At 39.0% G+C, this 13531-nt stretch overlaps 1 protein-coding gene across 1 annotated transcript; it reads left to right on the forward strand.

The window, feature by feature from the left end:
- Positions 1-4123: 4123 nt before the first annotated feature.
- On the forward strand, positions 4124-13508 carry LOC118245665 (arylsulfatase D-like). The gene is made up of 9 exons (XM_035542044.2): positions 4124-4257; positions 5537-5658; positions 6605-6727; positions 8213-8636; positions 9554-9690; positions 9901-10035; positions 11581-11743; positions 12448-12569; positions 13041-13508. The coding sequence occupies exons 1-9, from the start codon at positions 4172-4174 to the stop codon at positions 13406-13408; spliced, it is 1680 nt and encodes a 559-aa protein (XP_035397937.2). The 5' UTR covers positions 4124-4171; the 3' UTR covers positions 13409-13508.
- The last annotated feature ends 23 nt before the right edge of the window (positions 13509-13531 follow it).

Consider the following 13531-nt stretch of genomic DNA (forward strand, 5'->3'; position numbering starts at 1 on the left):
CCAGCATCTTTAAGAAGGAGTTGATTCTTTCAACTCTGATGGATTCCCTGAATGCATGGTGGTGTGGCCAGTCTTCTGGGGATGAGGGAGATGAGATATGAGAGACATGACTGGCTTTGCTAAATTAGTATTTTGGTCATGGGCAGATGTTTTTGAAACGGAGGCGTGTCTTTTCTCTTCTCCACAAGACTCAAAGAAGAATAGACTCTAATCTGGGAATGTATTCAACATGTGAAATATTCATAGGATGGGGGGAAACTGCCAGGAGTCAAGCTGCAGTGGGTGAGGAAGGGGCTGATTTTCTTGCAATTTCAAGCTTGCAGCTTGCTTGCTGTAAAGCAAAGCTGAAGAAAACGGCTCTGCATGACAAAGTGCCTAGAAAAAGCTTTATAAATCTATCTGGAGTTGTTACAAATCCATTTGAGTTAGGTCCACCTGATTCAGCCACTTAATAAACCAAGCAAAAGCTTCTTTTGTTAAATCTCTTAAAGTGACTGTTTAGCTGCAGGCTTTGCAGCACTGCTGGCAGGTTGAACGAATTGTATCGTATCAATTAAGACTTCGCTAGTGGTTGATAAATTTGGAGAAAGAAGTGGTGGGGCAGTCATGTGTAATATCACTTTCAGAAGAGAGTAATTTCTAGATAAGGCTTACAGACAATTAAAAATGTTTAACTGAGCGAGATATGTCCACGCAGAGTTGGGCTGGCCTGTTCCTGTTGCTCATGGCTCATTTTGCAGAAATGTTTAGTGTGATTCACTACAGAGTCTCATGAAATTTTATATGGAGATACTAGGCTGAGTAACTGATGGTGCGTACTTCTGTAAATGGAGAAATAAAGTTTTTAGTTAACAATGCCATTTGAGAACTTTTCAGCTGAAATTAACTAGTAATACCACTGATTATGTTCAAGCCAATAGCAAGTAGTCTTCCAGTTTGTCAGCTCTATTCGAGTTTGGGGAATCTGCCATTACTTCTAGTCATTCTTTGCCTGGGAGACTTCTGTTGAGAGTAACTTAGTACCGTCAGAGTTTCGTTTGTCCATGCAAAGACTAAGCAATCTATAGATTTATTATTTCAAGATTATTTTGGTATTACACTGGCTAGAAGAATTTATGTATTGGGGAGGTATATTGGGGCGAGAGCTAACAGCAATATTGAAATTGAAAAAAAAAAAAGGGAAAATTTGAAGAAACTTTCTCAAGTGCAGAGCCATTTTCTTCAGGTTATTTGAACCCTTTAGGTGAGAGTGTTAAAATTGGCTTTAATTGAGCTCTTTTAGATGCCTGTAAAATGTAGAGCAGTCTTATGGCTATTTGGGAATATGTTATAAAGTTTATCTGTAATGCCAACAATTAGATGCTGGTTCGTGGGCACACAGATATGTTTGTTGCTCTGATAATGTTTACTATTATATTTCAGCTGACTGTCCTTCTGTGGAGCCCCATAACTTGTTTGTTTACAATACTTTATTTCTTCCACTTTAGGCACTCAGTCTTGATCATATTGCACTGTGCTTGGAAGCGTGATTGAACAATAAATTACCTTGCTTGCAGAAAACAGGCATGCATTTGTATGCTTCTCCTTCCAAAAACTGGCTCAGTCTCAGCAAAACTGATGAGCTAAGACTTGTATTTTGGCCCCATGAATTTATGCACTAATTAATCTTCTACTGTTTTGATCTTAACTAAGCTCTTTTTCTCATTCAATATAAAACATCTTTCCCACTCTTGAATTCTTTATATGTTGTTTTCTGCCCCCTCTCCAGTTTTTAAACTTAGTTTTGACCTTTTGATCAAAAAACAAAACAAAACAACAGTGTGATTCCCATCAGTGCCATGTCTTCGAGGTAAAATCACCTCACTAGTACCTCTCTTGTAAAAAGACATAATTGTCTTTTTGTCTCAGATTGACTGAGGGTTTTTTTTTTTTGGTTTTGGTGGTGTTTGCTTTTCTCTAACATCACAGTAGTGACTATACTCAATTTGTGCACTTATTTTCAGGATCACTGCCTACCAGGAGATGATTGCAGCCCTACCTTACACAGCCATTGCTGCTGTTCTATTCAGGTGGACAGATTTCTGGCTCCCTCTTGCATGTATTTGTTTGTACTTGGCAGAATTAAAATTGTATTTTTTGATTGGCCCACCTTTTTTTCCCAAGCAACCCAGAGTTCAAATTAATCATTTTTCCTGATGCTTTGCTTTGTCTTTGTTCCCTTCCTAACCTCTGTGTAGGAAATTCAACTCCATTAAAAATCGTGTCATTGATGTTCTCTCTTTCTACCCCCCCCCTTTTTTTTTTCCTCCTTGACTGTTCTAAGGTGAGTACAGGAGCCAAAATTTAACAGCTCAGTAGCTTTTTCAACATCTGGTTGCCTGTGCCAATGGCTTCTAACCTGTGCTTGAAAGGTCATTGTCAGTAAAAATATATAGTTGATCATCTATGGTGTAAATCCATATTAAGTCTTGTAAATAAAAATACATAAATAGCAGCCTGTGTTTTCCTAATGCTTTGCACTTACCTAGTTCATTAAACTGACATTGTAAAATCACTTTGTAATAATATGTCTTTACGTTTTAAACAAGATCTCTCTCCCAAAGTGGAGTTCTCTGGCTATGCCTTTAATATCATAATTTCCAGAATCTACTGGGTAGTTCTGTAGGTAATTCTGAAAAGGTTTATATGTGTGTATGTTTTGTATTGTTCTTTATTTCAACTTTATTGCTTTTGAGTTTTATGAGAGTTTAGTAACAAAACATTCTTGCAATCTTCTTCCAAGTATTAAAAGATGGTCACTTTAATTTCCAAGCATGGTTATTTTATAATGTAAGTTAATGTTACCTGACACATTAGGATATGGACTTGCAACTATAAGCAGTAGGTTACCTGGGATGGAATTCGTCCTTGACCCTATCTAAATCCACAAGCAGGGTTACCACTGGGGTCAGCAAATACCCAGCACTTAACGCCATGAGAAAACAAAATGCTAGGATGCCGCTGCAAACGTAATTAAAAGCGGATTTCATCATTTGATTTCTTTTTCTCTTTTATGTAACAGACGGAGATGGGAAGGACTACTCTTGTCCTCAGCATGGAAGGAAGAATGCCCGAGTGACAGCAATTGGCTGTCAGAGGCTGCTTATTTACAGGGTTCTTTAGGGACCCTCCCCCTGCACCTCTAACTGAATGTATTAGCACTCTGGAAGGATTTATTATACCAGTACAATGCTCTGAAACTCTTATGGAATGGTGCATTGACAAATAGGAAATTTTCCTTTGCTTAAAATAATTAATCCAAGTATGGAAATTGAAAATACCAATGCTGTTTCTAAAGCAACATCTCATCACAATTCTGTAAATCACTGTTTTAACGAAGTACTAGAGTGTACAAAACACAGCTAGAACTTTGCTCCTGGATGATTAAATTACTGTAGTAACCAGCTGGTTACTTATTTACGACTAGGAGTGCTCAGTCTTGTCTGTTTACAGAAAATCCTGTGTGTTGTGTTTACCTGTTAGAGGTGATGGTTGCTTGTTTATTGAAATATATGTTTTTCTATATAAGATCGTCACACCAAAATTGCAAATCCTGGAATGATTTGCAGGAGATTTCTCAGTCTGTGCTAGAGACTAAGCTGCCCTGTGTCCATCAAAATTAGCATGTATTGCAATGACAGTGTGCAAGTTAAAAATCAGTCCAGGACTAGGTCTTAAGATTGTTGATCTAGCACTACATAGTTGGAAGATTATGTAGCTTCAAATATTCTAGGCATATTTATATAAGTCTGGTATGCATGTGTAAAAATGTAAATTATCTTTTTGCCAGATATTAAATATAATTGTCTGGTATGGGGATGCTGGCATCTTGGAATGCCAGTAGAAAAGCTACTGCAGCCTCTCTGACTCGAGTGACCTAGGTGGTAGTGATGGAAGAAGTGAAACCCATAAAACTCTACCCTTCTGCTTCCCACTGAAAGTAAGGCTGGAAAATGGAGTTTCCCACTGTTTTGTTTATCATATTGCAGATCTGCTGCCAGAGGGACTCCAAGCACTGTCCCAGTCTTACAAGTCCCATATGTTAAAAGTTACTTTGCTGCGTTTCAGGAGATGCCTACTATCGGCACTGTCTTCATGCTTACTCTGGAACACATTTGGCTTGACTACAGCTATGGACTCTAAACCCAACATAGTTTTATTTTTGGCTGACGATCTTGGCATCGGAGATGTAGGATGTTATGGGAACCATACCATAAGGTAAAAAAAAAAAAAAATATCAATACAATATATAGCATAGAATGTCTTGGGTAATTAAACCTAACGATAAAATAAGAAACATTCTTAAGTCAAGGCACTGGTAATTCAGGAATTTGTGCATTTAAGTCCTTGTTGTATACATGCACATGGATTGAGGCCTAAGAAAACAATGTACAGTGAACGAAAAAAAATCATATTTTCATTTTGATCTTTTTAAAGTTCTTTCTGAGAATTTCTCCCCCGCTCCCCAATGTGCTAACTCTCCCATCACCTGTTTTGGTAATAAGGTTTTCTGTCGTTCTCGTTCATGAATTTCTTTCCATTTTGTACATAGTTAAGCCTTCCTCTGTCCACCCACTGTTTTTCCAGAATCCCTTGTCCACTTGCTTGCTGTCTCCTCCAATACACCCCAGTCTAGTGTAACCCACTCCTGTGGGCTGACACAAATGAGTTATTGCATGGTTAAGTTCCTTCAAAACTTAAAGGCAAAGCAGAAGTGAATGGGCATTGGGAGCATGTCTTACAAGCCTCAGTTCATGCCATCTGAATGGTGTACAGCCATTTTGCTGGCAGGCTCTGTGCTCATCTCCCTCAGATGATGGTGGTGGGGCTGTGCAGAGGAATAGGCTTCTGGAAGACCATTGTCCTCTTCTGCTGGTGGTGAAATAGTCAGGAGACCTCTTTGGTGGTGTTGTAGTCCATTTATGTGGGAGAGCTAGGCTCCCATAAAAATGTAAGCACATAAAGTTACATGTGAAATGTTAGAATATAAAATATTAAAATATTAGTTAAAAGTAAAGTTACATGCAAAGGTGCACCACTGTATTATGAAATAAGTACAGTGTTTAAAAGTATGGAACAGGAAAACTTGGTTCCAGTAACTCTAGATACTCTGGGAGACTCTCTGGCTTAATTACCTCTGAAATTCAGGGTCCAAATGGGCTGACAAAAGCAACTTGCAGGAAGTATTTGAATAGAAAAATATAACCCTCCTTAGATAAATCTTTCCAGTTTTATTTTCAAACTAAACATTACCAGCAAAGCCCAGATTTCTTTTCAGTGTTGCCAAATGTACTCTATGGCTATGTCCCAAGAATGAATTCTCCAGTGGCTACAACCTAATTCACCCACTGTATCAAGTTTTGTTACCATACTAGTCCTGCAGTATACAGAAAATAACTTTTTGAGGAAATGCTGAAAAGCTCCAGTTCTTCTTGGAAATGTATTAAAATAAGGTTCGGGTTACTTTGCTTCTATTGAAATTGAAACTCTGTTTTAGGACCCCAAACATTGACCGCCTGGCAAGAGAAGGAGTGAAGCTTACTCAGCACATTGCCGCAGCTCCGCTCTGCACTCCCAGCAGAGCAGCGTTTCTCACTGGCAGATACCCCATCAGATCAGGTTGGGCCCATTTTGAATTTCAAATTTCTATGTACAGTGCTGAGGTACTACAATAACCAGTAAGAAGGAACAGAGGAGAATTCAGCTACTTCCTCACCCTGAGTTGGAAAGTACATTGCCAGTGGCTATAACTTTATATATGTGACTTCTGAATGGGAACCACTGCCTCACCAGCTGAGACACCTTTAGCCTTACTTTGTAGGATTCAGGAACACTATATGATAAAAATAGATATGTATGGAGAAATGCTAACAGTAATGTCTGTCATTTCTTTACTACAGTAAAACCTGGGGCAAACTGTTGGAAGTTGTCTTGATGGTGATGGTTAGAGGTGAGGGGTTGAAACAGGGCTCCCAAGAGAAGTGAGAAAGTTCATAGCCAAAATAGTGCAGAAAGTCACAAAACTCCAGTGAAAATGGAGTGTTGGATCCACTCCTCACCTACCTAAGGCACCTTTTGGAGGACTTTATAGATATTTTTCTTTCACTAGGAAACATACAGCAAAATTATGTGCTTAGTTTAGGAGACCTACATGCAAAATCTGTATGTTGGATAAACTGTATGTCACTTAACATTGCACAACATCCCCAAGACAGGGAAATGCAACTGTTATCTCTCATTTTAGACTAAGAGCAGAGAGACTAAATTAGCACAGTTACTCAGAAAGGCAGAAAATAAAACCTACTATATAATGTCACTATTGATTAATTCTTAGCTTGATGGTAAATCTGGTGCCAAGCAGTATTTGTTTTGACGGATAACTCTTGACTATCTGAAGCACTTAGGCACATTATTGATAACGTGATGTGACTGCCTTCAGGATATGCTTGGCAGAGTGAGGCACTCTGCTGTCTTCAGGTTAAGCACCTGATTTGGGGGCTGAGAGGAGCAGCCCAGCAAGCAGAGTGCAGGAGGCTGGCAGGACTGACCTAACTATTTCCGTCAGGGATGGCTTCCAGCAATCGGTACCGAGCACTGCAGTGGAATGCTGGATCAGGAGGGCTCCCTGCAAATGAAACAACTTTTGCCAGGCTTCTACAGCAACAAGGCTATACCACTGGGCTGATAGGTACGTGAAAAAGTTTTAGCATGAGTCTGAAGAATGACCTGGTTACATGAAGGGAATTTAGGGATTGTAATTGCCCTAAATGGTCCACAAATACTCTCCAAAAGATTGAGGAGAGAAAACAACTTGTATTTGCAAAACTAAAAATACTGTGGTGTAAAGAGTTTTAAGAAAATACAAATGCCTGTACATGGTATGGGAAACAGGAAGGATTAAAAACTGTCTCATAATTATAATGGGTGAGAATTTATTTTACTTGGCCTAAGACTTTTCAATGGTTGGTCCACTGAGAGAGTTTTGTTAACATAGAGATTGTTCCAAATAAAACAGTCTTTAAGTATTTCACCTGCCTTTATGGGTCAAGAGGCGAATAAACCAAAGAGGATAGGGAAAGAAATAAATAAAGCTTGTACCCACAGAGCAGATGGTCTCACAGGTGAGATTGTGAGGTCCCAAAGAGTCATGGTACTGTAGCAATTCCCTCAGATGAAGCCAAGATGCAAAGATGTCAGAGAAACACTGCCCTGGAGCACTTTCCTCTCTGTGACTTTGATCAGACTTCAACAGTTTCAAGTTTCATCATTCTTTTGCCAAATACTCAAAAATGGACTGGCTAAGTGTCTCTTTTCACTTCTATTCTGCTTTTACTACTGCTCAAGTGATAGAAACTTCTGCAATGGATGCCTTGGCATGAATTAATAGGTAGGGTAAGCACTGTGTCCCTTAAAGTGAAGGAGTTCAACTGTGCCAAATGCAGTCATCTCCAAGTTCTGGAAATAAATATGGCTGTATTGAATCACAAACTAATGAAGTGAATCTTTCTGGCTGAGTCTATAAATTACTTGGCAATCCTGTAACCCTGCAAACATCAGGGTGGTTTGATCCAGCAGTTTTCTAAGCAGAAAACAGCTTTTGTCTGCTTGCTCTGTTAGGGAGACTGGGCAAGGACAGTGTGAAAGGTTGGCATGTAGCTTTTTCTCCTTTTCATGTTGAGTAGAGATAATGCCTGGGAAATCATCTTCCTGAGTCCGGTGATCAAAATGTTTGGTAATGTAGGCAAAAAGTTTACTGGATCTTCTAGTAAATTTGTAACATGATATTAAAATGAAGTTGCAAGTAAAGCATATGAAAGTTGGGAAGCAAATGTAATAAAGCAGATGGTGATTTAGAGTGCCATAATCCCCTGATCCTCATTAAAAGGTGATTAAAATCCCAACCCTATGTGACCCTCATCACTTCAGTAGCTGACCACCCTTCAGATTTCCCTGTTTATTGCATGACCATTTGGGGATTGCACATCATGATACAACATTCACCTGATCAAGCACTGATTTCTCCATGCATCCTTATGCACCTCAATACTCCACTGAAAGAGGGAGTGACTCACCTAATCCCCAGGCAGATGCTTACAATGCTACCTTGGGCTCCTTTTGAGTTGTCCAAAGTTGTTTGAGTGTTCTAATTTCTGTCATGCTTTAAAACTTTCAGGAAAGTGGCATCAAGGTGTAAACTGTGAATCCTTCAATGATCATTGTCACCATCCTCTAAATCATGGGTTTGACTACTTTTATGGCATGCCTTTCACACTTCTAAACAATTGTCAAGAAAACAAACCTCCGGAGCTGGATGTAGCCCTTCAAGCTAAGCTTTGGCTTTACAGTCAGATAATTATCGTTGCTGTGATCACTCTTACCACTGGAAAACTGACTGGTTTGATTTCCATCCACTGGAAGATAATTGCCTGTTTTACTTTGGTGGGCTGCCTTTTCTTCATTTCATGGTACTCTAGTTATGGCTTTGTGCAGCACTGGAATTGTATCCTGATGAGAAACCATGATGTCACTGAGCAGCCGATGAGATTAGAGAGGACTGCTTCCCTTATGCTGAAAGAGGCAGTGTCGTTTATCAAAAGGTAAATGATTGTTGTTTTCTTTAAAAGTGGGAGAATACTCTGGGCTCATGGAATAGTATTTTTTTTTCACAATAACTATAGCTGTATCTTGATAAGTTTGAAACTCACATCCAAGTTCCCTATTAAAAAAACCAAACAACTTAAATTTTAATTGCAACTGCCCACTTTCGAAGTAACAGCAAATGAGATGACTTTCACCAAATCATACATGACCATCTCACCATACACTGTAATCTGTACATAGTTAATTCACTCCAAGATTACCCAGCTAATTTTTACATTTCACTCTACAAGCCTCATTTTTGCTTTTTCTCATAATCCTTATAAAACACACAGATAAAAAGTGCATGATGCACAAAATCTTGTGAAAATCTCAAAACACTTGAATTCCATTTTCATGTCATTCAGACAGTTGAAAAGGAAACTGGGTAAGATCATTCATTTACTAGCTTCAAGTTCCTCTTTGGCCTGCACAGCTGTTGATAAACAATTCAGTGTGCCAAATGTCTTTCTGGAAAACAAGGAGAATAACTATTCTTTTCTTAAAATATGTGAAAACAAATGTACTGACAAGTATAAAAGGCCATCTTAGAAAAGCCACACAAATCTTAAAGTAAATATAAGACTGTATCCATTTGCATTTAATTGAAGAGGCACCAGGGCCAGGCAACTGATTCATTTAAGCACTGTGTAAATGCTATGCCTGTTTACACATTGGAATTTGAAAATAATCTGGCTGGAAATGATCCTTCTTGCCTACATTTTATGCAAGAAAACAATAATTAACTATGATCAATGAGGTTCATTATATGTGGGTACAGTATAGACCCATTGTGTCTGTGCATGGATGAATATGAAAACTCAAAATATTACAAATGTACATCAAAAATTATGTTCATTTTTTGTTGTTTTTTAAGAAACAGGTATGGACCATTCCTTCTCTTTATTTCCTTTCTACATGTTCACACCCCTCTCTTCACCACAGCAAAATTTCTTGGGAAAAGCCATCATGGTTTATATGGAGACAATGTAGAAGAAATGGACTGGATGGCGGGTAAGTATTCTTGATGAAGGATTTGTTTCAGATACATATGCCTGTGTATTTTAAAGCAGGAGAATTAATAAAACCAAAATATCCACAGCAATTTAAGCTGTTAAAGACTTATAGCGCATTGCAAAAGATTATTATTGAAACATTATAAATGTGGGGTGATCTTTCTAATTGCTTAATAGGAAACTTGCTGTCGCTCTTCTTAAATTTAAGGCAAAATTCTGGATTCACTTGACAAGGAAGGTTTGGAAAATCATACGTTCACATACTTTGCCTCTGATCATGGAGGACACTTGGAAGCTCAGGATGGCTCTGCCCAGCTAGGTGGCTGGAATGGTATTTATAAAGGTAAAAAATCCAGTATGGCCTTACATCTAGGTTAGAAACAGAAACAATGAATTTGCCTGTCTGCAGCTGTCAAGGCTGGAGTGAGTTATATTGTTTTCTAGCTTGAAATACAGGTGACATTCAGAGGTAATTTAATCTTAAAGTTACCTTTTCTTTCAGTAAAGTGCAAGTGTTATTACACATCTCATTGATAAAGGGATTGTATAGTTTGATACCTGTAAACTATTCAGTGTTCTCAAATGAAAGTCACTGAAAAAAATGTGATAGTTCCCTTCATCTCTCTCCTCTCCCCCTTGCCACCTCCAATAGGACTGTTCCTGATTTGCTTGTTTCTTTTCTCATTATCTTCCAGAAATCATTGCTACTCACCTAATTGTTATGAAATAGGGTAAGGGCACATTGTGCTATGACTTGCAGCAACCATGTAGTCCCTGTATGCTTTTATACTCTATGCAAAATCAGTGATTAGTGTAAGATCTGAATGACTTTGGTGGTCTACAAAGACCTCACTCTCTACCTCCTACTCTTTGTGCTGTGAATGTGCTTCAACCTGCTCAGCAGTGCGGTAGCATTTTCAAGCCAAAAGGATATGCATTCTTTGCATATTCTCCCACCTACCCCAGCAGCCCTGTGTAATCAGATCACCTCATCCTGTGTCCTGTCATTAACAGGTGAGAGCATGCGTTGGGGGAAGGAAAGCTCAGGGTGTAGGCTCTGTTACCAGCAGTGAATCACCTACTTCTTGTCCAAACTTCTGATGTGTTTATTTTCACAAAACAGATTTCTTCCAATTCAAAACCTTCTTGAGCCTCTCCACAGGACACAGACAAGGTCAAAGATATGAAATTTTGGCTTCCATGTGATGGATGCTTTGCTGCTGAGCAATGGAGTTTTTGGCTCTTACGAAAGAGAAGGGCTTTCAACTAGTACACAGATCTTCTATCTCACTCCATATTTCCTGTCTTTGCTTGACAAATTATTTCTTTTTATGGATAATAAGACTGATGCATAAGCCTGATGGGATCTAGCAAAGGCAGTGTTTTTACCATATTGAATATCTTAATTAAAACAGATTTCTGCTTTCAGAGTTAGTTAAATATTGTCTTAATATGTATCGAGCATCAGGATGTTTTATTAGGTTAGTTGATGCTGGTAGCAAATTGGAGAAAGGTGTTTTCCTGCCATTTTAAGTAATGTGTATATGGCTTGATTTCATAGGTTCCAATTTTTTGCTTCTCAGATGTTCAGAGATGTTGCATTAAGCATTGGGAGAGTCAGGTCCAAATCTCAATTTCAAAAATGTAAAATATGTATAAGGCATATGGAAATGTAAGTGTTAAGGACACAGATTTTGAAGGGAATCCGTGGCTACAAAAATAACATTTTTTTTACAGCTATTTATTAAAGTAGGATACTAACTCTTAAGTCTTGTGTAGGTTTAAACAGAATATCAAATATTTCTTCAGTCTTGTGAGTACTTCCTCTGTGAGTTCTTCCTCATGAGTTTCCCTCTGAACTGCCATATGTTGATTAATTTTACTGCAGGTGGAAAAGGCATGGGAGGCTGGGAAGGAGGGATTCGTGTGCCAGGGGTATTCAGATGGCCAGGAGTGTTACCTGCAGGCACAGTTGTCGATGAACCTACAAGTCTGATGGATATTTATCCCACAGTTGTTCATCTGGCTGGAGGAATATTGCCACAGGACAGGTGTGGAGATGTTTTCAACAAGAGAAATTCATAGGAGAGCTGACTACTAAATAATTAGTGTTGTGTTGGTTTTTTTTTGTTGTTTTTTTTTTTTGTCATCCTTGGAGATCCCACAAGTATTCCCTTAGTCTCAAGCCTAATCTAAAATTTTAGACGAGAGAACAAATCCCCCCAAATACTCCCACAGGTATGCATGTGGCCAGAGGAGTTGCTCCTGCAAAAGACCAGGTGCTTCTTTCAAAAACAGGTTCGGCATCTCTCATGAAAGAATTGGTGGCTGAGGTTCTTCTGGTACTGACAGACCTCTGTTATGGACACAAATTCCACTTTAGATTCCTCCTAAAATGATTAAATCCATTCTTGTCCAACAGATTTCTAAAAGCTCCTTTGAAATGTGCTATATGTAAACAATTATGAGATCAGTATTGATTTTCTGAATAAAGGATATTTTTCCAGTAGACCAAACTCTAAATGGTGTTTAAATATTGCTAAATGGAATGAGTTGACCCAGCTATTTTAAAACTAACTAACTAAATTAATTAAAATCTAGGCTTGACAATCTTCTGGCTGCTCTAAATCTATGAACAAATTATTCTGTATGCTGTCTCTAGCACTAGTGCAGCTAATGCAAAATCGGTAATAAGTATACAGTTCACACTGTCAGGTTTGTCCCCACCTAAGTACATTTCTCCCCATTACATTAGGGTGATCGATGGACAAAACTTGATGCCTTTACTGCAAGGAAGAACTCAAAGGTCAGAGCATGAGTTCCTGTTTCACTATTGTGGGTCCTACCTGCATGCAGTGCGGTGGCACCAAAAGGACAGTAAGTGTAAACGTTTGTTCCATGTTAACTGCAGAATATGAGGTTTCTCCTCCTGTTGGCTGCTTTGCAAATTGACAGATTTATTATATGATAGGTGTTTATCTGTACTGATATCTGAGATTCTTGAAATTGTTATGCATGATATACCAGTACTTCTAGCTAGCTGGAGGTGTCTTACAGCAAAGAGAGATTTGTAATAAAGGAAATGTATTATAGGAAGTGGGGTGGGAATAGAGGCTGTCTACTACTACACTGGAAGATGGATGTTGTTGTCTTCATATTTCTAGTGTTTTCCATCTTCAAAGTCAGTACTCAGTGCAGAGGATCTGATTTGTGGTGATGGGAGAGCCACAAATGAGAAGAGGTATCTGTAGTAAATTGTCATACTCCCTGAAGACACTTTAACTTGAAGACACTTTCCATTTTCCTCCATTGTCTTATAGTCGTGCCATAAGTTTTCTTTCCTGCCAGGTGGAGCCATCTGGAAGGCTCATTATGTGACCCCAGTCTTTCATCCACTTGGGGCTGGGGCTTGCTATGGAAAAGGAGTTTGCCCATGTTTTGGGGAAGGCGTGACCCATCATGAGCCTCCATTGCTGTTTGACCTCTCACGAGACCCTTCTGAAGCCAAACCTCTGTCAGCTGACACCGAGCCCCTCTTTGACGCTGTGATAGAGCGGATTGGGAGAGCCATAGAAGAGCACCGCAGAACACTGACTCCAGTACCGCAGCAGCTCTCCCTGTACAATGTCGTCTGGAAGCCGTGGCTGCAGCCCTGCTGTGGGACGTTCCCTTTCTGTTGGTGTGATAAGGAAGGTGACAGCACACAAAATTTGTGAGATGAGTGATTGTTAACATGTCCTGAGGCACTAAGTCCTCTACTGAACAAACTTTCAGAAAATAATCAGGTCTTTCCACTGTCTGGCAACCAAAGTGGATGAAAATAAAGAGAAGTAATGTTG

The sequence above is a fragment of the Cygnus atratus genome, chromosome 1, assembly GCF_013377495.2.
Source record: "Cygnus atratus isolate AKBS03 ecotype Queensland, Australia chromosome 1, CAtr_DNAZoo_HiC_assembly, whole genome shotgun sequence".
In the NCBI taxonomy this organism is placed as follows: domain Eukaryota; kingdom Metazoa; phylum Chordata; class Aves; order Anseriformes; family Anatidae; genus Cygnus; species Cygnus atratus.

Bases quoted from the DNA above. Each gene is read 5' to 3' on its own strand.
- LOC118245665 (XM_035542044.2), top strand. From the start codon at position 4,172: ATGGACTCTAAACCCAACATAGTTTTATTTTTGGCTGACGATCTTGGC. The intron at 4,258-5,536 runs GTAAAAAAAAAA...ACTCTGTTTTAG, and splicing joins TATGGGAACCATACCATAAG to GACCCCAAACATTGACCGCC. The intron at 9,691-9,900 runs GTAAGTATTCTT...CTTAAATTTAAG, and splicing joins AGAAATGGACTGGATGGCGG to GCAAAATTCTGGATTCACTT.